Here is a 24051-nt window from a genome sequence, read left to right on the forward strand (position 1 = left end):
GTGCCCGGCAGGCACAGCGACCTGCGGCATCGCCCCGAGCTCCGGGCTGCAGGGAGGCCGGGCGGGCCCCCGTGCACCCCCCAGGCCGCGCTCGGCCCTTGCAGTCGCGCGGCCGCGTGCCCTCAGGCAGAGCGGGCCTCGAACCCGCGGCCCGGAGGCGCCCCGCCGCCTCAGGAACCCAAAACGGGAACCCGAGATCGTGGCTCCGCACGCCCCGCCGGGCGCGCGCACTGCCCGCAGCCGAAGGGCGGGGCGGGACGGCACGGGGCCGCGCACGCACAGCGCCTCGGCGCACGCGCACGGCCGTTACGCGGCCGCGCGAGGGCCGTGACGCGCGGGAACTGCCCCGGCGCGAGGTGAGAGGCGGCGGGGCGCGGCCCGGCAGCGGCCAGGGGGAAGTCGGGAGCGTACCACGGCGGGGAGGAGTCGGATCCGGGGCGGGGGAGATGGACAGTGCGGCGGACAGGAAAAGGGAGCGGGCGGGTGGCGGCGCGCTCCCGCCGCTCACCTCGCGGCCTCGCAAGGGGGCGGGGCTTCGGGAGGGGGCGGGGGCTCGGGAGTGGGCGGGGAGGGCGCCGCCTTGCGGTGAGGGGAGGACGGTCCTCCAGCTGTGGCCCCGTGTGGGACCCCACTGAGCGCCGCCCGTCGGACTCAATAGGAAAGCGCCCGAATCTGCCCGACGCAAACACGGCCCCAAGGTTCCCGGTGCCGCCATCGCTTCTGTCACTGTCTACTGGGGCCCTAGGGGTGTGTCCCCATCACTTCGCACCTCTCTCAGAATCACACAATCATTCAGTTCCAAAAGACCTCCAAGGTCCCCCACCCATCCCTCTGTGCCTTCTGACCGCATCCCTCAGCTCCACATCCCTGCACGGATCTGGAACACCTGGCGGGTCGGTGACCCCCAGCTCCCTGTGCCACAACACCTGGCTGCTTCTTTAAAGAAATGATTCCTCAGACCCAACCGGACCTTTCCGGCACCACGAGAGGCTGACCCCACCTCTGTCCCTGTGACAGGCTGCTCACAGCTGCTGTCTGCTCAGAATGCTGTGAGGATTTCAGCCCAGAACACGGCTTTGGACGCAGTGCGTTTGGGGCAGCACGAGTTTCAGGGAGCAGCGCAGGATGGAGCGCCTGGCCTCCTTCGGCAGTGAGTACCGCAGGGCTGGGAGGTGTTTGAGCTGGGGAGGGAGACAGCAGCAGAGACATCTGATCCCTCAAACCCTCAGCTGCATGAGGACTGCAGTGATTGCTGGCAGTTCAGACCTTGCTTCTGTCCTCTTTTTACTACTTAAATTGCAGTTTAGAAAAAATAATGGCTTAAGACAGTATTTTGACTGTTTTGCAGTGAACTCGCAGAGCAGTGTCTCACTCCTCATTCAGCAGCCCGGGGTTTGGACAGGTTACAGAGCAATCAGGCCAATGCCTTTGCAACCACAGCAACGTGCTTTTTGAATCAGACGAGGAGGATGGATGGGAGAGTGCTGCTGTCTGTGCAATATTCTCCATAAAGCCTTGGGTCTCTGGGCACTGAGTCAAGTCAGCCAGCTCACAAAGCTGCCACCCCTGTTGAGCAGCACCAGACGGCTGCTGCAGAGCTGTTCCTTGACTCCAGCATGATCGCACAACTTGCCCTCTGTACCAGGTCCACAGCAAAGCTTTAATGCCAATAGCTGTCTTAATATTCCAGCTCAGGAAGGAACTTGTATCAATAGGGAAGAAGTTGCATACAGCTGAGTTCATTTTAAATTGCTGGACACCCAAAGTGAATTTGGATGATCGCAAAAGCAGCACCACGTTTGTGTTGCATGAGATTTACTTCTGGCTTTGCAGATGACCCCTTCGATAAACCTCCATGCAGAGGTTGCTCTTCGTACCTCACCGAGCCCTACGTGAAGTGTGCAGAGTGTGGGCCTCCTCCCTTCCTCCTGTGCTTGCAGGTGAGTGCAAGGATGAAAGCAAAGACATTCATTTGTCTGAGAAAGTCATCAAAGGCCGCCCGGTGCCAGGCTGCTCCATAAACACATTAATAACGGGTCTCTGCAAACTCATATCAACACACTTATTTGCTCAGGGACAGGGAAATGGCAAAGAAAATGTGGGAGGCTGAAGAACTGAGACACGAGCAGCTGAATGAGACCTGGGTGAAGGCAGCCAGAGCTTGCTAAAGACGTGCAGTCGGCCTGACTGTAACACAGCATGCCCCTGCACGTCTGGAGAGGCATTGTTTCTGTCACTTTTATGGCACAGAAAAGAAAATCCATCAAGAAACACCCTCTCCCTGTCCTCACACCTTTTTTTCCTTTTTTTTTTTTTTTTTACCTCCCATATGGCAAAGAAAATCAGCAGGAAATTTGCCAAATAGACAATAATTCTGACCAGATTAAAGTTATTTACAAATTGTGTTTGTGATCAGATCACTGCAGAAAGGATCGTTAGTTTTAATTATTTATGACTAAAAAACAGCAATGACTTCTAATACTGAAAAGGGAGCTTTCTCAAAGCTCCAAAAGGAAACCACTCTTTCAATACTTGCAGAATGCTCAGAATTCCAGGAATGACACATAACATGGCACCAAGCTTCTTTCACCTGCCCAACTTGGCTATAAATACCTAACAGAAAGCGTGGAGGTGCACACGAGTTACATCTTAGTGTAAAAGACCAGAATACTGCACAGCTTCAAAGTTATAACACAAATTGTTATAACTGCTGTTACATATTTTTTCTAAAATGAAATCAGAAAAAATAAATATGATTTTCAGCATATCAGGTGGTCAGTTTTTATCAAGGTGGGTAAGCGATGGTCAGAGAATAAAGGGAAAAAAGAAGCCAGTCACAATGTTTTCAGTGCAGAAGAGAGTAACATAATGCTCCTCTTTTCTCTGCAGTGTTTCACACGAGGATTTGAATACAAGAAACACCAAAGTGATCACACTTACGAGATAATGGTAAATATTCCTTTTGGGTTACACCTACTCAATCCCGAGCTCTCATATTTCCCAGACCTTGCTTAATAACAGCACATAAAACAGTAACTGGCACAGTTCTTGGATTCATAAGTTTAGACTATTAAATAAACGAAAAACTCTTCCTTGTGAGGAAAGAAAAATGTCCATCCACATAATGGAATAGTGGAGATGCTTCTGTTACGTTTTTCCTTCTGCCTGGATAGCACAGTGCATCTCCTAGACTTTCCAATTCTTTAACCATGTCAATTAATTTCAGTTTCTCAGTTGTTGTCCTCCCCAGAAATGAATTGCTTAAAAAGTTTTTGGCAATTGTTACTGTTTCGTGGCATAACGTTAAATTACAAGTGGCTGAGAGCACGTGTGGCAGCATACTGAGATCTGTAGTGACAAACTGGTATTTACTGCAATTGATGGACCAGTGACTTCAGTAATCTGACAATTATCAGGATTCATGACACAGAACTGAAACACAGCCAGTACTTTGTGCTGCGTCGCCCTGTAGCCTGCAGCTTCTTCTTTTCTTCGTATGGTGGATAACTGAGAATCACAGCAGTTTGATCTGCTGCTTTTTTTTTTCCTCCAGACTTCAGATTTCCCTGTCTTGGATCCTAACTGGACAGCTCAAGAGGAAATGGCACTGCTGGAGGCTGTGATGGACTGCGGATTTGGAAACTGGTGAGCATGTGGGGGCTCAGCCTCCGTCAGTGAATGATGGGGAGATCTCTTGTTTCACTGGATCTTACTGTTGAATGCATCAGTGCACAGTGAATGCTCTGAGTCATCGTGGGTGAGATACCAATTTAGAAGCTAAAGCAGAACATGGATTCTGTTTTCATCTCTTCTATCAGACACACAATTGGTACGGGCCTCTCGTGTGTTTAATGGCACCTCTAGTGAAGGACAGAGCTCCCTCATGTCACACTGAAGCCACCAGGTTTGGAAGAAACTCAACTATTGCATGACATTTTCTTTACCTCAGTTTACTCCTATGTAAAAATCAACTGCAGAGTTTCTCTCATGTGGTTTCAGCTTGCTTACAGTGGCCCAGCCAGGAGTTGTTATGGGTTTCCTGCTTCTGTGTCATGTTTAGAATAGAGCGTTGGAAATATTTAATATTTTCCTGTGTTCTGTTAATTTCTGTAGTTGCTACAGGATTTTTATGCATCTGTAAATAAAGGAGATCTGTGGTGATGTTATCTCTCTTCTCCATGAAAAGATTGCTATGATAAAAAGCACAGAATGCCAAACTATACAGAAAGAGAGCTGTGTGCCCTTATGTAAACCTTACTGTTAACTAAGACTGAAAGCTGGTTGCAGTTGTACCTGCAAGTATTCTGCCTAGTGCACCTTGCCCTCAGCAACACAAGTAATCTTAACATTTTCCTTAAACATTTGGCTTTTTTCAGCCTATTCTGGATAAAGGGAAAAGTGACATTTCTTCCTGGAATCCCTTGCATCCAATTTTTACTGTAACAGAAATTGGAATGATTGCTGCTGGTGTTGTGATATGGTTTTTTTAAGGCTTCAGCTTACACAGCCATTTTACTAAGACAAAACACCAAGTTCCTCCTCTGTCACTGCAGTTCTCTGCACGCAGTGCAGTCAGTTCAAAACGAAATTTACCTCTTCAGAATAGAAAAAAAACCCTCAACATTTCCATGTTCTTTGTATTAAGTTCCCCTCTTTCCCCACTTCAGGCAGGATGTGGCCAACCAGATGTGTACAAAATCCAAGGAGGAGTGTGAGAAACATTACATGAAACACTTCATCAACAACCCCTTGTTTGCATCTACGCTGCTGAACCTGAAGCAGGCTGAGGAGGCGCAGCACAGTGAAACAGCCATTCCCTTCCACCGTGAGTACCTCCACCAGCAGCTCGCTGCCTGCTCTGTGCTCTGCAGGAATGAAGCAGGCAGCCTGTGGGGGAAGGCACGAGCCACACACACACACAGTTGGCTTTCATTCCCAAAAGGAGAGCTGACTTGAACAGAATGGTCTTCTGTGCACTGTATTACATCACGGGGTATCAAATATAGCAGACTGCACATGCAGTGGGAACGGGGAGCAACAGAGTGGTCTGATATCACCATCAGCTGCTGAAAACACAAAGTTTCTGCCCAACTGGTGAAGGTGGTCATTCAGAAATCAGCACAGCAAAAGCCTGGGTGTCCATCATGTTCAACAGACAAACCTCAAAGCTACCTCACGTGGGGCTCAAAATAACAGCACGTGCTCTTGTGAACACCAGTGTGAGCAATCCCCCATCGCTGGGGTGGCTGCTCATCTTGTCCAGACCTCAGGTTTCCACCTCTAGAACATTCTATCTGATGACCCATTTCCTGGCAGCCTGTTGGTTGGTGTAATCTGTCATAAAATCACTCTCTTTGAACAGCGCTGATTTCACAGCTCTCTATTTAAAAGTGTCTTTAAAATGTTTATCTTAAATTTCAGCAATTGGAGGAAAACTGGTGCGTTTTGTGCAATCTAACATCTTTAGAATTCCTCCAGTCTGCCAATGCAAGGCTCTCCAAAATGGCTGGGCAAAAAGACTGCTTGCTATCTGGAAGTTCTGATTTCATGAGAAAGTGCTTAGGAGGAACAGGCCCATTTTGCTTCTATCCCTGGCTGCTGGCATTGAGTTTTATATGACCTGTACCAAGAAAAATTCTGTGAGCTCCAGCTTTCTTTATCTGTAGCATGGGATTTAAAATTCTTAGCTCCTTCACGAGTGTGCTGTGTGCCTCGGTCCATTATTGTCTGTAAATTCCAAGACCCTCAGTTGGGAAGCACTGTAACAATTCAGTTGTCAGGCTTTAATTGCAGTGCTCTGTAAACAGCACCCAGAAGATGGCAGATTGAACAGCCCTGCTGCTATTAACCGAAAGAACCTGTGCACCGAGAGCACGACTGCAGAGGTTTAGGGGGGATGCTGAGTTCTGAAATCTGGAGTTCATGTTTTATAGTCTGTTTATTGCCTCGAATTTCTGTTTGACTTTTGAGAGTACTCTGCAGATCTCAGATTCCTGCCTTTTCCTCTGGATTGACTCAGGCTTTTCCTGACCATAACCCCGCATAAACCCCCAGTCGTTTTTTTCTTCACCTATCCACACTTCTTTTGCACAAAAGTAACACAAGCCAACACACAGAGCAGTTTGCATCAGAAGCAGCCCGTGCCCTACAATGACTGAGCGCCTTTCTTTTCCCAGCTGCTGATGATCCCCCCCCGGCCTACTTTTGACTCCTTGCTCTCCAGAGACATGGCCGGGTACATGCCGGCACGGGCTGACTTTGTCGAGGTAAGAATTCCTCCTCCCATTATTGTGTATTTGCGACTGAGTGCAAGACCAGCAAACACACAGCTGCACAGCCCTGCCTGCAGTGTGCAAGGCAGAAAAGCCACAGGCGGTGCTGGCAGGACGGCTGGTCACAGCGAGGAGCAACAGGGCAGTGCTGGGACGTGGCCACCGCCTGCACCTCTGATGTGAGCAGGGCTGTGAGCTGGCGCTCAGAGGAGCTCGCGTTCTGTGTGCTTCTGTTCCATGTGCCTCAGATGTGGCTGTGTGATCCACAGCCTGCCTGGGCGACCTGCCTCATTTCAGTGCTCTAGCTGTGGGCTCGGCCATAGAGGTGCACGCTGTGCATTGCTTTGTTAAGGCAGCACGGCGACGTGCGTTGCTCCAGATGGAACCTTGTGCAGCCACAAATGAGTAAATGCCTCTGTTGTCTTACATGCCTCTGAGTGCTTACATGTGTCCTGAAACTCGGTACTGACCCTTTAGCACTGGCTAAGTGACAGTTTATTAATTATCTCTGAACAGGAGTTTGACAACTATGCTGAATGGGATTTGAGAGACATTGATTTTGTAGAAGATGATTCAGACATTTTGCATGGTAAGTCTTGTTTTTGTGCACTGCTTGAACAGTATTTCACTGGGTCTTTTTCTCTACAGACCTACTTTAAAGTGAACATTCATTTTTAATGATCTCAGGGGTTTAAACTAACATTTCTATGGTTTTCTGTTTCAAATCTCTTAAAAGCTCTTAATGAATTGATGTACAATTGGTACTTACATATATCATAAAGCACTTTACTCACTACTGAAACGTAATCAGTTGTAAAGTAGAGCATGACCCAAACAGAACAGTGTCTGTCAGTAATTGGCATCTCTGTAGGAGCAACACAAGCGATGCTTGATGTAAGAAGTAAATTATCTGAGCTAGCAATTAGTCTGGAAACGGGCAGCAGTACATCAGTGTTTGAATAAAGACCCACACAACCACTGCAACCAGAAGTGCAGTGCTTTCATAGCACCTCCCTCCATGCCTGAAGGACGCTTTCTACTCATATAATGCTTGTGAGCACTGTAGCAAGGCAGAGCTTTTCTTTGATGCAGAAAGAAGAGGAACACCTTCCCCTCTGCTGCTAGTACCCTTTTCCACTGCTGTATCTCATTTCTTAGAAGATTTGCCACTTATTCTAACTGCTCATTTTTAGGAAATCTGTTACTAAGATAGGATTGAGACTGGAAGCAAGGAGATATGTAGGGTAGGACTGCATGCAACACTTTGGAACAGTTACACTCTTGAAGTGCATGTTTTTCAGTTGTTAGACATGCCTGGAGTCTCAGCACATTCGCTGTACCTTAGGAAGTTCATTAAGAAGAAGAGTCACTGTGCGGGTCCAGCTACCACTGCTGATGTCTGTGAATGCCACTGCCTTAATAATACAAATATCAAGAAGTATTACAATTAAGCTTTAATCCATAGCCAAATAAAGATTACATTTACTTACGAATGTGGGAAAAAGTCTGATATTTAAAAGTTCCATATTTGTGTTTCAGAATTCCCCCTCCCTGTCAGGCAGCGCTCAGCTGAGGCAGACAGATCCTGTTACGTACAGACAGCCTTTCCAAACTTATAAAAATCAGTTTGAGATTTAGCAGTGCACAGAGTTCTAAGGAATGCAATCTCCCTTGGTTCCAAAAAAGTTATGAGAATCATATATCAGTCTCTTTTCCCTTTTAACTTTTATTGAAAGAGGAACTGGCTTGTGGCTGTCACAGATTCATCATGCCCTCTCTCCACTGTTACTTTTTATTACTATTAAAACAGCCTTCCTTCTGTGTCCTGTAGTGAGTTCTGGCAAACTAAAAAAGCAAAACCTTTTCCTAGTTCTGTGCATTAATGGATTGCAATGGTTTACCAACACTTTCTTGTATACCCCTCACACACATTCTTCCTGTTGCTGCACAGGTCAGCCAGGTGAGATGTCTCCTCTCAGCCCCCTCTTAAATCTCCAGTCTGAATGCAAACAATCACCTTTCCTCATCTCTTTGGAGCATCACACAGCTCTGCAGGGCCAGCCCACAGGTCTGCCTGGTGCCCTGCTGTCCCACAGCAGATGCACAGAAGAATGTAAGAAAAGTCCAGCTGATGCTTTTCTTGGCTTATCTGCCAAGTTTTGTACAGCCAGATGTTAGTAATGTTAACCACAGACCATGTTCATACCATTTTGGCCACAGTTCCCATCCTGCATGAACTTAGCAACTGTATGTATTTGTGATTTTCCCCTTAACATCCTGTAGCACTGACTTCCACAATTGAGTTAGGAGTTCCACAATTTCATTACGTGATGCATGAAAAAATACTTCCTTCTGTCGGCCCAATCTTTTGCCTGATAATTTCATTGGGTGTTCTTCAGTCCATTCTTTAGTTGTCTGCAGTATTTAGTATAGAATGTCAGGCATTCGCCTTGTGAAAACTCTGCTCAGAAAACTCAGAGCCTATGGAGCGTGACCGACTGCATTTTCAATCCCTTAGCTCAGAGGCTCTGGCAGCATCCTTCCCACAGCTGTTCCAGATCTGCCTATGGAGAGAGAATGCCTCTAAAAAAGTGAAGTCCCAGGGCCTAGCCAGCTGTTTTTCTCTTACATGAGGCACCTTAGGGAGGGAAATAATTATTTTCTAACAGCAACTTTGGGATCAGATCTTTCCCTTCTCCAGGCTAGCACAAAATGGCTCAAGGTGTGCATCTGAAGGAAGGGACGGGCGACAGGCTGACTGAAGTCCTTGCACTTTCCTGTTAGGGGCAGAGGAGGCTGCAGGCAGCCCTGGGGCTGTGCTCTCACACACCCCTGCCCCAGCCCTCCCTGGCAATGTTCCTGCACAGCACCTCACAGAGATGTCCTTGAAAAGCAGCGCTGTTGCTGCCCTCCACTACAGCTGCTTGAGATAAACTCCTTGCTGGCCAAACAGTAAACTTTTCTGTTTTAAGGTACTGAGTTTTAGCACATTAATCACCCAGAGAAGCCCAGGTAGGGTCTGACAGCATAGATTGCGCTTCAGCTTTGTGAAAAATTCCTCAGTCTGTTTTCCTGCTGTGTGTTGAACCTCACTGAGTCCAAGACTGATTTTTCGGAGTACTTTTATTTTCCATTTGCTGCAGGTGACTCAAGCTAGACCTTGCCACAGAGAGCAGAACAGCTTCTGTGGTTTCTCAAGCCATAGATTGTGCTGCAGGGGCTGGGATGCTCATAAGGCAGGAACATTTGGTGCTTGCATTGAAACAGAATTCCCCCTTCTTCCTTCCCATCACTGCTTATCTTAAAACTATACAAAGTTCTGCATCTCCATTCAGTAATCTCATTGGGTTTTCTTGCCACACTTCCCTGCATCACCCAGCACGTTCTCAGTATTTCAGCCCCTCCAAAAGCACACATGCCAGCAAATACAAGAAAGAAGAATGTTTGATGCGAGATCCTCCTTTGTGAGGAGCACACAAACCTGCACCCCCTGCTCCCACCGCTCCGGCATCGCTGTGCCACATCTTGGTCTCAGAGAGATGGTACAAATTGGATGAAATCCCCCAGATTTCTGTTAGTTTCCCAAACTGTTTGTTTTGCTGCAGCACTCACAGCCCGGTGAGTACATGCAAATAAATACTGCAGTGAAACAAAACCATAATGGACGGATCAAGTGAAACAACGAGTTATAAGTGGAATTCAGCCCAGAGTGCTTGAATATTTCATGAATTACAAGTTTTCATCAGACTGAATCATAAGTCATTTGTTTTTCCCAGGCTCTTTCTCCCTCTCATGTAAATGATTTTTACTTCAAATGCGAGGAAGTAATTGCTGAGGCTGCAAGTTTGGAAGTGTGTTGGGAATAGACTGCAGCTCTGGACGTACAGCAGTGACATTTCATTTCATAACGTACAAGACAGCTGATGTCCTAATATTCCATGATGCTTATTCTCTTAGGTCCTGACACAGTCTGAAGGCCAGTCCTGTGCTTGCTTTGAGCCCTGCTTTCTTCTGCAGGGGGATATCAGGTTGTGGCCATGAGGTTTGCACCACCCGAGGCACAACCTGTTTGATGGCTTTGCATTCCTGCCATTATTTGGCTCCTGCATGCCAAGCAAAGGTTAGCTAGAGTGAAACAAAAGTTTCACTCAGTGTTTGGAAAGGTTGTGCAGACTAAATGAGGCTGCAGAGGAATGAAAAGCAAAGAAACTGTTTTGGATGCTGCCTTGGGAAACCAAAATATTTTGATTTTTTGGAATGCAGAAAGGAGCCTTGAATTTCTGCCTATCACTGGACCCCTCAAGGCTGCTGTGACCATCTCAAAAACTCTTCTTTCCCAAAGCTGGCACTTTGAATGTGATGTCAGCTTGGATTATCTCAAGTTACCAGGACAAACAGCTGCCTCCCCAGTATAATCCAAGGGGAAAAGCAGAAGCAAATCATCTTCATTTGTAAAGCATCTCTTTTTCTCATTTTAATGCAGCATGTAACAGTGTGATAGTCTGAGTTATTCATGCATTCCAGATCTTGTAATAATCAGTTATCTCAGTATGAATGTATTAAAAACAGAAGCCCCTCCAAAAGCACACGTGGCAGCAAATACTCATTTTTCCTATATGCAAAAGCTCTGGTTTTGCCCTTCACCTATTCTCATGTGCTCCCTTTCCCCTCCCAGTGAATCAGAAGTTCTTTCAGAATGTTGTGTGCTCAAGTGAAAGCACTGAAATGCAGCAGTTATTGATGCACAGTTACCTGTGATATTGACAGAGGCTCTCAGTGCAGTTTCTGCACGTGCTTACGAAGCACTGCCCACACAAACCCCACAGGATAACGTGCTGCCTGGGCCTGCATGGGCCTTAAAAATACAGCATTATTTTCCGTCAGCTGGCACCAAAACTTTCAGATATATTTCATTCATGTTTCCGTTCTGGCATTTCCCATTCTCTTCTGCTCATGTTTAAACACGAAGGAAAATTTCCCACCTGTGCTGGTTCTTAAATTAGGGCTTATGAAAATACACAACTTCTCCTGAGCACTCTGCTTTTGCAAAAAGAAGCAAGGACGTTGTACCACCCTCCTACCTTGGTGTGCAATCTTCTGCTCCTGCATTAGCAGCAAATCAGTTTGTATAAATTCAGGAGTTTCTGTGTTAGCAGAGGATCAGCAAGTGGAATGCGATGCTGCCGGCGCTCAGCACTGCCTGCAGCTGCAGCTGTCCCTGCTTGCAAGAAGTGTTGTTACCCCCAGGACTGCACAGATTGATTGCTGCAGGCTCAGGGCTTCCTGCTATTTACACGCAAACACGGATTTTTAAATGGATGCAAAACCACACAACCACACTCCTCTCTTCACTGCGCTGTTCAGTATTGAGCAGGGAGTCCAGTCGATGAAGTGCCGCTGTTGGTTGTGCCCTGTTTGTGTGGCTGTAGAGAGGAGCACATCCCAGCTCCCAGCACGTCCAGCCACGGCTCCCCTTAGCTGAAACTTCACACCTTGTGTCCGCAGCCTGAACCCGCAGTCAGGTTGTAAGCTTACTTCTGGGACCAACCGACCCAGCAGTCAGCCAACCCCAGCCGAGTCATGGCCGAAAATCTGAGCCCTACTTAACAAAATGAGGGAAGTGATGCTGGTCACCTCAGCTTGTAGGGATGCACCTGAAGGGTTTATTGTCCCCATGGTTACAGGAAGGAGAAGCCAAGGATCTCCAAGGGGATCAGTCAGGACTGCGGACTGATTTCCTCCTGAGAAGGAAGTGGTTCCTAACGAGTGGCTTTTTCACAGTGCGCTGAACCCTTCTCTTTGTTCTGCCAGCAGATAGATTCATTTAGAAGTTAACGAGCTAAAATCTCGTAGATGTTTTCAAGAATGGTAGCAAAGGCTACGTTGATTCTTCTCAATGCAGAATTCAGCCTTTCTGTTTTCTGGAGTCCTCTGTGTGTGCTGAGAAGCCTTGCTCAAGGTGAAAGCTGAGGCCCATCCATCTGATAAACTTGCTTTTCGGGAGAAGCGATGTGTGACAGCAGCATGTACAAAGGAACAAAGATGTGCTAATAGTAAAACTCTCCAAGGTTGTGTAAAGGAGAGAAGTTCTCGGGTCTACCCAAGTTCACTCTTAGAAGCAGTAACGTGTGTGAAAAGAGGAACAGAAAGAAAGGCTCTACAGTTAGCATATGCTTCTGGTGGTTTTATGTCCATGTAAAATTACCATGGGATTTTTAAAACATCAAAGTAAGTGACAATTTCAGCCTGCCATGAACATAAAGGCTTGAAAATTAGCATTAATACAGTGATTCGTCACGTATTTTGTAATCCTCTTCTCTGTTTTGCAGCTCTGAAGATTGCAGTTGTAGATATCTACCATTCCAGGTTAAAGGAAAGACAGCGAAGAAAAAAGTGAGTTTTCAAGCAGCAAAGCAGTGACTGTGTTTCTCTGCTTCAGTGCCACGTTTGTCGCCCAGCACTGTCGCAGCACTGGGCAGAACTGATTCCCTGCAGCAGCCTTCCAGACTGCTCCCATGCAGGGAGACCTGCTGCTGGGAGCTTTGCATGGCACGGGTCATTCTGGACATGTAGTTCTCTTTCTGTGCACAGATTTACATCAAACATGTGGCTTTAGCAATGGTACCATGCCAGAAAACATATTAACAGACTGGTACTTCTTAGGACATACGGGCGACAAAGGACATCCACACTCCTTTGCTCTCCTTTAAGTGCACTGAGAACAAATCACTCACTTAAAACCTGCTGTCCAGGACTCCCTGCTGCAGGAAAGTCTTGTTCCCGTTGCATCCACACTGCTACCCCCAGTCCAGTTATATTGAGCAAACTAAGCTTCTGGCATGTTTGCAGAGCTGCAGGTTGAAATACTGCCTGGGAAACTGCTCACACACAGAGCCAGTACTGGGAAGAGGAGAGGAGACAAGTCTCTGTTTTCCTGTTCCTACGTAGTGCTGATGGACCTCACGTGGTTTATTTCCTGCTGTAGGGAAAAACAACCTGTGCCTGGTTGCCAGAACCCTCACTTTCTCCATAGGGCTGCTTACATCAGGATTTCTGATTCCCAGTGGTCCACGAGTTGGTTCTTCATAACACGTAATGAAGATAACTGTACTGCTGACATGAGTTTGAGTCATTAATTCAGTTCATTTGACAGCTTTTTCAAATGACTCAGTCTGTTCATTAAATTCATTTTTATTATAATTTCAAATACTTTCTTCAATATTTAAATTATATCTTGCTGCATTATTGCCTGTTGGAAGCATGAGTAATCTGTAGTATGACTCTTCCTTTCCTTCTCATGATACAGCATGGTGCTGCTGGAGGACAGGTTCAGAGGTGCTAGTTATTGACATTATTATTGACAATATTAATTAAAAATACTTACATGCTATGATTTCCATTATGGTACGTTGTGTTTTACAAAAAGAAAGTGCTATAAAGCTCAGTTACATGACTCACTTTCTGTAATGTTCCCACAACAGAATCAGGAAAATGGCATAAAAACACTGAGGTCACTCAGAAAGTCTTCTCTGCCTAGGAGAGGGCCCTTATTTGTACACACTGAGGAAAGTAGAATGGATTTTATAGAACAAAGTCCAAGCTGACCCACAGGAGCCAGGCCTCACATATCTCCTATCATTTGCAGAAGTCAGATGCTGATCAGGTTGCCAGTCATGACCACACGGCACTGGCAGAAACCTGTGACAAATGCAGTTGTCATGCACTTGTACATATCTTACCTGCCTTCTTACACTGCTCATTTCCCTGTTCCTGTCACAGACATCTCAAAGTTATGTATAACCTAAGCACTGTCTCTGTAAAATCCAAGCAGCCATGGAAAACCACCACCATTCAGTTCCCAGTGGCAACATTTGCCCTTCATCCCTCACCCCTGCTCCATGAGAAGGACATCTGCCTTTCCCTGGAGCTGGAAGTCACGCTCTGTGACACATTCGGTGTCCTTCCAATTTTGGAAAGACAAGTTGTGAGACGCTGTAGATGTGAACTCTGTCTGAAAAAAGAAATTTCCAACCCTTTAAAGCAGCTGTGGCTCCTTTTGTGCTTAGCGCTGTCAGGGTTGGAGTGGTGCACAGCACTTTCCAAAACCTCCCTGATGAAAATCTCACTGCATCACGCTTCTCAGCTCTCCAGCTCAAGGGCCATAGAGATTTCACTTGTTTGGTTTTAGGCCCATCTCACAGTTTAAGTCAAAGTTTCTTGTGAAGCCTCTGTATTTATGTGTGATACACAAGTTAATGCCTCTCATTAATACCATTTTGATCCTTGTTACAGAATTATAAGAGACCACGGCCTAATCAACCTCAGGAAGTTTCAGAGTGAGTATCACACGGAACTGCTTCATGATAAAGTTCAGCGTTGCCATGAAAATACCTCTCTCTCCAACATCACCTCACCAAAACGTGTCACTCTTTCCCCCTTCAGTTTTGGAAAGACGATACCCAAAGGAGGTTCAAGACCTGTACGAAACAATGCGGCGCTTTGCACGGATCCTGGGACCAGTGGAGCACGATAAGTTCATTGAAAGCCACGCACGTAGGTGTTTGGAGGGCTCTAACATCCATGTTCTTCGGTAGGCATAATAAGGGGTTGCATCATCTGCAGCCTTTCCTGAGCGCTGCCGGAGGGCAGGAAGTTGTTCCCCCCTCTGGTCTGACTACCTCAGGAAAACAGCTGTTTGTGTGCTGGTGTATTAGATGGACAACAGATGTTTCTTCCCACTCGTGTGTCCCAGTGCTTTGACTTCTCAGCTGACCAGAGCTGCTCACCTGCTAGATGAAGTGCTTTCTTACCAGAAGCCCACTGCTCATTTACTGATCTGCGTATCACGGAGAAAAGAAAATCTCTAAAACTTGAGTTTGCATTGAGGAATAGGGAGCTGGCAGCAAAGTGCAAATTCTTTGAAAGATACGCGTTGAAACTATTCTGTGTGTGCATAATTACATAGCACAGCTGTCATTACGTTCCCTGCCTTAAAGGGAGAGGCATTGTTCCATCTCCGAATCATCTCGAGTTCGTTATGCATAATCATAGCATGCATTCAGTCAGATTCCAGCACGAGTCATTGAATCCTGCTTAATTCTGTGACTTAAATGGAGAAAATTATTGCTCATTAGAAAGAACAAAGCATTTCAGCAGTTGTGACTGTACTCTGGAGACACTAGTGTTAAATACCACAGCCATGACCCTGCAGATCATGCGTCTGACACGCATGCATTTATCCTCAGCTTCGTGTTGTCACTGCAGTGACAGCCAAACCCTCCAGTTCACCTGTGAGCTGCATGCAGGCACTGAGCATGTCCTCTGAGAAGTTGAGGAAATGAATTTGAGATTGGCAGGCTTGCTCACTGTAAAACTGGGCGATGTCTTGGAGCCAGCTCACAAAAGCTATACACAGTAAATAGTTCTGAGCACAAGAAACAAAGGTATTTAATCTCAGCAATTGCAGAAAAGGAGAATTTTCCACAAGGAAACATTTTGAGAGGTCCAGTTATGAAAACTGTAGTTTAAAGACAGCAGTGGATGCTATAAAGGAGCCAGGATGGAGTCGTTTTTCAGACCTAGTGAAGCTCCTTCCAGAAATGCTCTACTGTTGTTGCTTGCCTTGGCGGGGGTATGGCAAAGAACTGTCAAAGCATGAAGGAAAAATAATTCTCCTGAGCACAGGAATGCTAGAAATTAGCTAACATCTGCCATCAAGGGGTGTAGTGGTGGGGGCAGAGAGTCAGGAGGGCTCACAGGCTCTTGCAGAGAGGCTGGCCCTGCTGCTGTTGTGTACACTTCACAGCTCAGCTGTGCAGGCAAATAAGAACAAGCCATCTTCGCCATCCCCACTGACCCACGTTTCTCTTTTTGGGTTTCCCCTCTGCTTCCCATTGGGATACAACAGTGGAATTTGAGCTGCGAAGGGAAATAAAGCGCCTACAGGAGTACAGAGCAGCAGGAATCACCAATTTCTGCAGTGAGTACCTGATGCATTATTGAGCCGGTTCCCATTCATCAAGGTGTGGAAGGATGAGTTTGCAATATTTAGGATGTGTTGAATAAAAAGGCGTTTTTAAATGTGTTTGCCTGTCACTTTAACTGAGCACAGCTCTGGCGGTGCTTTATGCTCTTAGAGCTGCTCTGAGCCGTCAGCTGGGAGAGCTGCTGCCCAGCACAGCTCTGCTTCACTCAGCGCCCCTCAGAAGCCCCAGAAAAACACACATTGTGGCACAGTGGTCTCTTGTGACAGGCACTGTCACTGTCTACCACAAGTGGGCTGCCTGGACATAAGGCTGCTGCCTCTCCACAGATAAAATGCCTGGCTTTGGATCGTGGCAGCCTCGTTTGTTTGGTTTTGGCCTGAAATTGATGGTGGGGAGGGGCAAGGAGTGGAATCCAATACCTTCTCACGCCAAGTAGTTGTCGTGAGGGAGAATAGCAGAGTCTGGTCCAGAGCTGGAGAACAGTTTCTCCCTTATTCCCCAAAGCAGAACAACAACAGTCTGAACACTTTGACCGAGGCAGCACACGAGGTTGTGGTATCTGTTACCCACAGGTGCGAGGACGTACGACCACCTGAAGAAGACGAGAGACGAGGAGCGCCTGAAGCGCACCATGCTGTCTGAAGTGCTGCAGTACATCCAGGACAGCAGCGCGTGCCAGCAGTGGCTCAGCCGGCAAGCTGACATGTATGGGCGCAGTAAGGCCGTGCTGTGTGCTCCTGTTTGCTCAGATGGAGCTGAAACACTTTTGGGTCTGATAACGAACACGTTCCCAAGCTATTGCAGTAAGAACAGTCCGCACAACTCAGAAGGGTGAAAGGTGGGAATAACAGCAACAGCAACTTGTTGGAGTTCAGGGACAGAAGGGCCTGGTGGGGGCTCAGCATCTCCGTTTTCTGCATTTTATATTTCAGGAGCTTAACTGCCATTAATGAAGGCGTGGAGGGAAATGAGGTCTTTCAGGATATTAATGAGAGCAGAGATGACACTCGGAATGTTTTGTGTGAGTTTAGATGTGGCAGCATTATTAATGTGTCGTCACCTCACACAAGCACTTTGATTTCAGGAGCAAGCTGCAATGCAAGAAGTGCTGCAGGGCTGAGGAGATGATTTGTCATTTCCCCAGCCGGTCTCCACTGAATTTCTCACTGCCCCCCCAGCCCCACACATCTCTTTTTTACAAAAACAGGTTTCAGACATGGTCCTCAGCTGGGGAGTGGTAAATATTTAGAAATCCTGCTGACTTCAGGTTGGGTCCTGGGTTATGCAAGCTGAATTGTATAAGCATTAGAAGCTGGAAGAAAGTCTCAGGGCCAGTATAGACAGCCACACTTACAACAGATGACGGCAATTGAAATTTCCTTTCTTTCCAGTGATTCCGGCCCGACTCCCGCAGCGCCGATCCCTTCCAATTCAGGTACGTTTCAGATGGCGGTAAGGAAACAGGCGTCCGTTGGGAGCACAGCCCAGCCTGCACCCGGAGCACAGCTCCCACACGGCTGCACGAGTGCTGGCCCTGTAGAGAAGCACTGCCTTCCCCGATGCTGCCTCTATCTGAAGCTCGTTCCACATGCAAAACTGACTGCTTTTGCTGAATTTCTGGGTTATTCTGGTTACAGACTGGAAACCCATCTTGAAGCCACATGAACAAGGCAGGAAAGAAAATAATTTTCACATGAGAACAAAAACTATCTTTTAAAGATAAGCTAGTCTGGTATAGTAACATCACAGCAATATGAACTGCTGCTTTGGAGAGAACGCAGCAGCGCAGGCTGGCACCCAGGGTCCCCCAGGTGGGGATGGTGTCCCCTCAGCCGAAGGGCTGCTATGCAGGATGAAGTTAATTGGGAAGTACTTTGTGGCCGGTGAGGGAGAAGACCTCAAGAGAAAATGAACTGTTTTGCTTGTGGAATTCAGATAGCATGCAGTGTTTGCAACCAGTATCTTGTGTTGAACAAAGCCCAAACAAAATACCAAATAGTTGCTAATTAAATGAACATCCTGCATACTGAACGAGGCAGGGATACTGTGGAAAAACTGCCACGTGTCTATAATTAAAGGCTGCCTCATATTGAATATACAAGAGGGCAAATTATTGTTGCTTAACTTTAATTCTAGATTTTGCGATCTTGGCTTTGCAGCCTTAATGTATTATCTTTAATGCAGTTTGTATGCATGTGTCATTTCCTACGTTCTTAGAAATTCAAAACCAAATTGTCCCATACAGCACACTGCTTACAGCCCCCTGCACCCTGGAAATCACCTGCCCTGCACACACGCTGCTCACTGCAGTGCTTTTCCTCCCAGTCTCTGGGCGCTCGGCCCTCAGAGCAGGCGACTGAGCAGAGCTGCCAGCACCATGCTGGGCAGGGCAGGGCCTGCAGCATCTTTGGGAAAGCAGAGCTGCAGATTTCCCAAGATCTCCCACTTTGCCAAACCTGAGAAGGCTGACCTGGGACAGACTTAGCCCTGACAGTGCCAGGCATGCAGCCTGCAGCTCAGGGGCAGAAGACTCCAAACACCAATAAATGTCCTTCGTTCTGCTCCACACCCTGGAACACAGGGGAAAAAACCCTCAAACCTCCTGGCAGTCTGAGCCACACCGGTTGTAGCTCCAGTTGTCAACCTGAGAGCTGTCAGAGCGCCTTGTGGTAGATGCTTCCTTCAGAACCGTTTCTCATCACAAAAATAAACGCACAAACTGCATTTGTTTTGCAACACCTGCATCACATTCAAAGGCATTTAAAGAAAACTGTGCTTCAGGAAGCTGCCAGCTCAGCCCGTGTCAGCAGTAGAAACCCCTGCATCCCACGCTGCAGTGCCATGGGCAGCCCCAGCTCCCAGCCTGCAGCTCTGGGAGGTGCAGCTCAGCCCACCTGACAGCAGCCCTACGCCCACAGATCCTCCCTAACACCGGTGAGGCAGCATTCGCTGCGTAAGAGCCCTCATGCATGCATGCACAGCACTTAACTACATCTGTTGCAAAACCAGACCGTTTGTCAAAATAATGCCCTTTTTACGTTAAGCCCTAAATACCTCTGAGCATGAGCCCTCGGATCATGCAGGGTTAACGTCACAAGGATCGAATCACTGCGGTAACGCCCGGCTCTGCCACTTCCAGGCCGCCCCAATGGTTTGTCAATGTTTCCCTCCCTTGTCCCCGCAGGCAGACGGAGCGCCCCGCCACTGAACCTCACTGGGCTGCCAGGGACGGAGAAACTGAACGAGAAGGAGAAAGAGGTGAGGAAGTGAATGCTGCACAAAGCATGGCGCTCACTGCATGCGTGCACCCGCACCGTCTGCACCAGGTGTGAGGATAATGCAGCAGCTTAGGCCCTGACTGCCTGTTCCAGCTCACAGTGGCCTTCCAGGCGGCTTCTTAATGTCAGTTAGTGCTGTGTGTGTGCTGTGGCAAATTAGCTTATTTAGCAAAGAAAGGTAGAGAGAGCCAAGGTGTCATTACAGGCCATTACAACATCAGAGATGGCATCCTGTCCTCCTCCATCAGGAGACAGGGCTGAGTGCAGGGGTGATTTTCTTGATGAACATCAGTTTTCAGGTCGGCAGAGGATTTCATTAGGGGCTGCCTGGACACCTCGCTGAACCTGAACGGTGTGGTTCATCTCACACCGTGCAGCTCAGAGCCAAGCCTCAGCCCTCAGCCAGCCGTGCTGTGCACAGGGCACGCTCAGGTGCCAGTGAAACATGGGTCTATTCCAGACTGCTCTCTCTGACTGGAGGTGCATTTCCCATCACTGGGATGGCGGCACTGAAAGCCAGTTCAGAGGTTCACTGCAGAACGTGGCACTGCAGGCTGCACCCAGCACACACAGTTGTAGCTCAGACTGCGGTGTGTTTGGGGCACCTGTTTCCTTCTCTGCCAAAACAAAGTTCCTCTGAATTCTGCCATTTCTTACCAATGAGAAACAATCATTAAGCATTTCCTGATTAAAAGGAGGAGACAGCCCACGTGTGCTCTGGACACAGCACCGTGGGGCAGCTGCTGTTGGAGTAGATGGGAGCACCGCAGCAGCGCAGGCACAGCTGGCAGCAGCTCCACGGCACTGCCCAGCACACAACTTCAAATCCCTGCACGGTTTCCACCCTAGATTCCCAGAAGGCTTAATGTGTGCATAGCTGCTTTTGTAGAACGGCATTGAGGACTTTGTGTGCCAGGGATTAACAGGAGATGCCCGCCGCGGCTCTCGCCCAGCAGGCTGAGCTGCTGCCTGCGCGTCTCTTTGGCATGCGTGCATCCCTGGTTCGTGGAGAACAACGCCCACACGGGACACACTCATAGCTACGCTCCTGTGAGCCCGGAGCTCGCTTTCATCCTCCTGCTTTGTTTCTCAGTCAGGAATGTTTTTGAATACAGCAGCCGTGGGCTCCTCCCTGCCCACCTGCGGCTCCTGGCCGCCATCACCGCCTGCCCCCCACCACAAAATACAGCACAGCTGTTCTCAGGAACACGACCGTGGCCTTACTGCCCCAGAACGGATCACGGAACGAGAGCAGGACAAGTGTAGCGCTTATTAACTTCCCCTTTGCCTTCCAGCTCTGTCAGATGGTGAGGTTGGTCCCCGGAGCCTATTTAGAATACAAAGCTGCCTTAGTGAACGAGTGCAACAAACAAGGAGGGCTGCGGCTCGCGCAGGCGAGAGCGCTCATCAAGATCGATGTGAACAAAACAAGGAAAATCTATGACTTCCTCATCAGGGAAGGGTACATCACCAAAGCCTGAGGAGCAACACGGCACTCTGCTTGGAGCAAACGGACACGGAGAAGCTCTGGAGTCACTTTGACAGCACTGAAAGATTTTAACAGTGTGAAATGAAGGACATTTTCTATTGTTTAAAATCTTTTGGACCTTTTTTTTTTTTGTAAAAACAAGTAGGAAAGCTTTGTTAGACGGTATGGATGCTGACATTTTGTCTGGTTTCCTTTTGACTGTGCTGCTCAACTCTGCTGCTGTCAGAATTGCACACCACGTAGCACTGCCAAGAATCCCGCGCCGTATCAGCCGATCTGTAACGCAGATGGCCGCTCCTTTCCACATCTTGTGTAACCAAAGGAATTGCGGCACTTTTATCCTGGCAGTGCAGAGAATGAGGACAGGAGGGCAGCACATGAGAGCCGCACTGACTCAACCTGAGTACAGGCAAAAAACGCAGTGCCCTCCCTCCTCTACTCCTTCCTAAAAGTGTCAGCTTTCAAAGGAGATAGCACATGCCCCAGGCTGCAAAAATGGAGCTCGCAATAGTCCCATCTTTTTAACTTAATTACGATAAAGGATGGGAAAGGACACTGCGGGGAAACTCTGGGCAGTTGTTACGTTAAGTGATACTAGCACGTATTGCAGCACAAGAGTGCTGTGCGAACCTGTGGGCTTCATCTGCTGCCACTTCATTTGCCGTGGTCACATTGGGTAGATTCCTTCAGCTGAAGTCTGTCGTGGCTGCTGCGGCTCCGTGGGAAGGCCATGAGGTGGATGGAAGGCTGTGTGTGACAGCCCCAGCTGCCTCACATCAACAAAAAGCCGCCCCGTTCCCCAGCATTCCCTTCCACCAAGGAGAGGAGAACACTGCACACACCAGGCCATGGACTCTTAGCCCTCCTGGCTGTGATGCCCCGCTATCTCTGCTTCACTCTGCGTCCTCAGGTCTAGGTTCTCACGCTGCAAAGCCCAAGCTATAACTATACCGGTGCATATTTAAGATGTTTGGCTTTAGATTTTTGCTTCCCCTCCAGAAATGTAATTATCCTGTGTACCTGAGGTGTCACTGAATGTGCGGTATGTTGGTCTGCAATAAAATCAAGTTGATCTGAAACAATCTTAGATGGTATTCTGGGCTCCAAGTGAGACAAAGCTGCTTCTGCTCCATCCAGCTCTCCGGTGCTGTGAGAGGGGAGAGCTGCATCCCTTTGGATGGCAGGGAGCTAGAAAACAGTTCTCTTTCCCAGGGAAAGTAGGAAAGGTGAGGCAACGGGAAACGGGGCAGGGAAGTTTCCCTCACACAGCATCAAAGCAGAAAAACAACAGGTTTTTCTCCTCTTGCAGGGCACCACGCAGGCAGGCTCCCAGCCTGTGCCACACTCAGCACCTCCTCAATCCTGTTATTTCCAGGCTCCAGCACAACACTCCTGTGCTGCAGGACAAAGGGCAGGGAGCCGTGCTGAGAAAACGCTGTGGGGTCACAAACCTCTGTCCACAGAGGGCACACAGCACCATGGCACGGCCGGCCCACGCTGCAGCCTGCGGTCAGGTGAGCAGCAGTCACACCACGATCCCTCGTAACACCAGCGGGAGGCTGACCAAACAGCAGCAGGAGGCAGGGTGGGACTTCCCCCCCCAGGAGCTTTCAAATCTCTTCCAATGCAATATAACACAACGAGCAGACAAGTACATGGCACCCTCCTCTGCCATTCTGCAGAGAGGAGGCAGCGCTCAGCCAAACCGCATCCCCTGCTGCGCTCAGCCACTTCCAGGGAGGGGGACATGGGGACAAAAGCCACCCCGAGCTGCCAGCCACCCTGCTGCTGTGCCAGAACCTCCTTCGCATCCCAGCTCCTCTCCTGCTCCACAAAATGTCTCCGTGCCACCCAGCCCAGCCTCCAGGAGCTCACAGCAGCAGCAGTGGCATTGGAGGGGCTATGAAATGGGGATCTATCTTTATCAGCGCCGGGAAGCACCGTGTGCAGCTCTGGCACTGTTCAAGTAATTAACAATAATGAAAAGTTCACGTTGCCATGGATATGGTGTTCTATTTACAACACGCATCTCTCCCTGTCACCCAGACCCGCGCAGCAACCAAAGGAAATCAGAGCCCCATTCACAGCCCTGGTGCGGGGCTTTATTTATAACCAGCACTGCTGCAGCATCACGGCCTCACCGCTGCCTTTCCTCACCAAGACCCCCAGCTCCCCAGCCAGCAGCTGCCCATAAAGAAAGACCCAGAAAGAGGCTTTTCAGACACCTCTTGCTAACTGCTCACATGGGTTTTTTTCAAACCATGCAGTCCCCATGCACTGCTTTTGAGAACTTTGCTGCTAATGGGCCTCATTCCTTACTGCAGGGCAGGGCAATATAAAGACAGAAGCAAAGGAGCAGAGGGTGCCCATGTTTGTTTGCACATGGGTCTTGCTCGCACGGCGCTCCAGGAATGCCAGCCCTGCTCAGCACACTGAGGGCACACTGCTAAGAATCGCAGTTGGCTTAATTAAGGACTCAGGTGTACATGAAAGATTAAATACGGAACAAGGCCGGGGAGGGATGGAAGGCAGCCAGTTTGGACTAATGTGCCTATCTGGGTACCTGCAGCATTAATTACACCTGAGCTCAGGAGATAGGGAGAGGCTGCAGCTGCTCCATCCCATCACATTCCTGGTCTTCTGCAACGGCCATCACACGAGGCGTGTGATCTTTGGGGCTGTTATCTGCCTGCCACTAACAGCATTGCTGCTTCTGTCTGATTGCAGCTCTGAGCGCTGCAGTCACGCAGCGGCGATGCACTCGGCCTCTTGGTGATGCAGGGCCAGGAGTTCAGGGCTGCACACAGTGGGTCCCCTGGGCTGGCACAGCCCCAGCACAGCACTGGGCTCCTGCGGTGCTGCCAGGCTGCAGCGGAGCAGGTGATGCCGATAGCAAAGTGACAAGAAGTGCAGCTTTAGCACCTGCTCAGGTTCCCATCAGGTGGGGCCCGTGAAACCTAAACCTCCTGGACACAAACATCACTGCTCTGGAGCAGCAGCATTTCAGCGACAGCTAAAGGAAAACT

At 48.5% G+C, this 24051-nt stretch overlaps 1 protein-coding gene across 1 annotated transcript; it reads left to right on the forward strand.

The window, feature by feature from the left end:
- Window positions 1-300: 300 nt before the first annotated feature.
- On the forward strand, window positions 301-22104 carry TADA2A (transcriptional adaptor 2A). Its single transcript, XM_042829879.1, is given in 17 exon segments — window positions 301-356; window positions 1018-1150; window positions 1834-1940; window positions 2890-2949; window positions 3554-3645; window positions 4668-4825; window positions 6177-6187; window positions 6189-6266; window positions 6789-6861; window positions 12602-12665; window positions 14565-14608; window positions 14715-14825; window positions 16180-16251; window positions 16831-16963; window positions 17650-17693; window positions 19443-19516; window positions 20832-22104. Coding segments are annotated over 16 exon segments (1332 nt in total). The 5' UTR covers window positions 301-356; window positions 1018-1125; the 3' UTR covers window positions 21018-22104.
- The last annotated feature ends 1947 nt before the right edge of the window (window positions 22105-24051 follow it).

The sequence above is a fragment of the Centrocercus urophasianus genome, unplaced genomic scaffold (assembly GCF_019232065.1).
Source record: "Centrocercus urophasianus isolate 14NV4802_14NV808 unplaced genomic scaffold, USGS_Curo_1.0 seq_327, whole genome shotgun sequence".
In the NCBI taxonomy this organism is placed as follows: domain Eukaryota; kingdom Metazoa; phylum Chordata; class Aves; order Galliformes; family Phasianidae; genus Centrocercus; species Centrocercus urophasianus.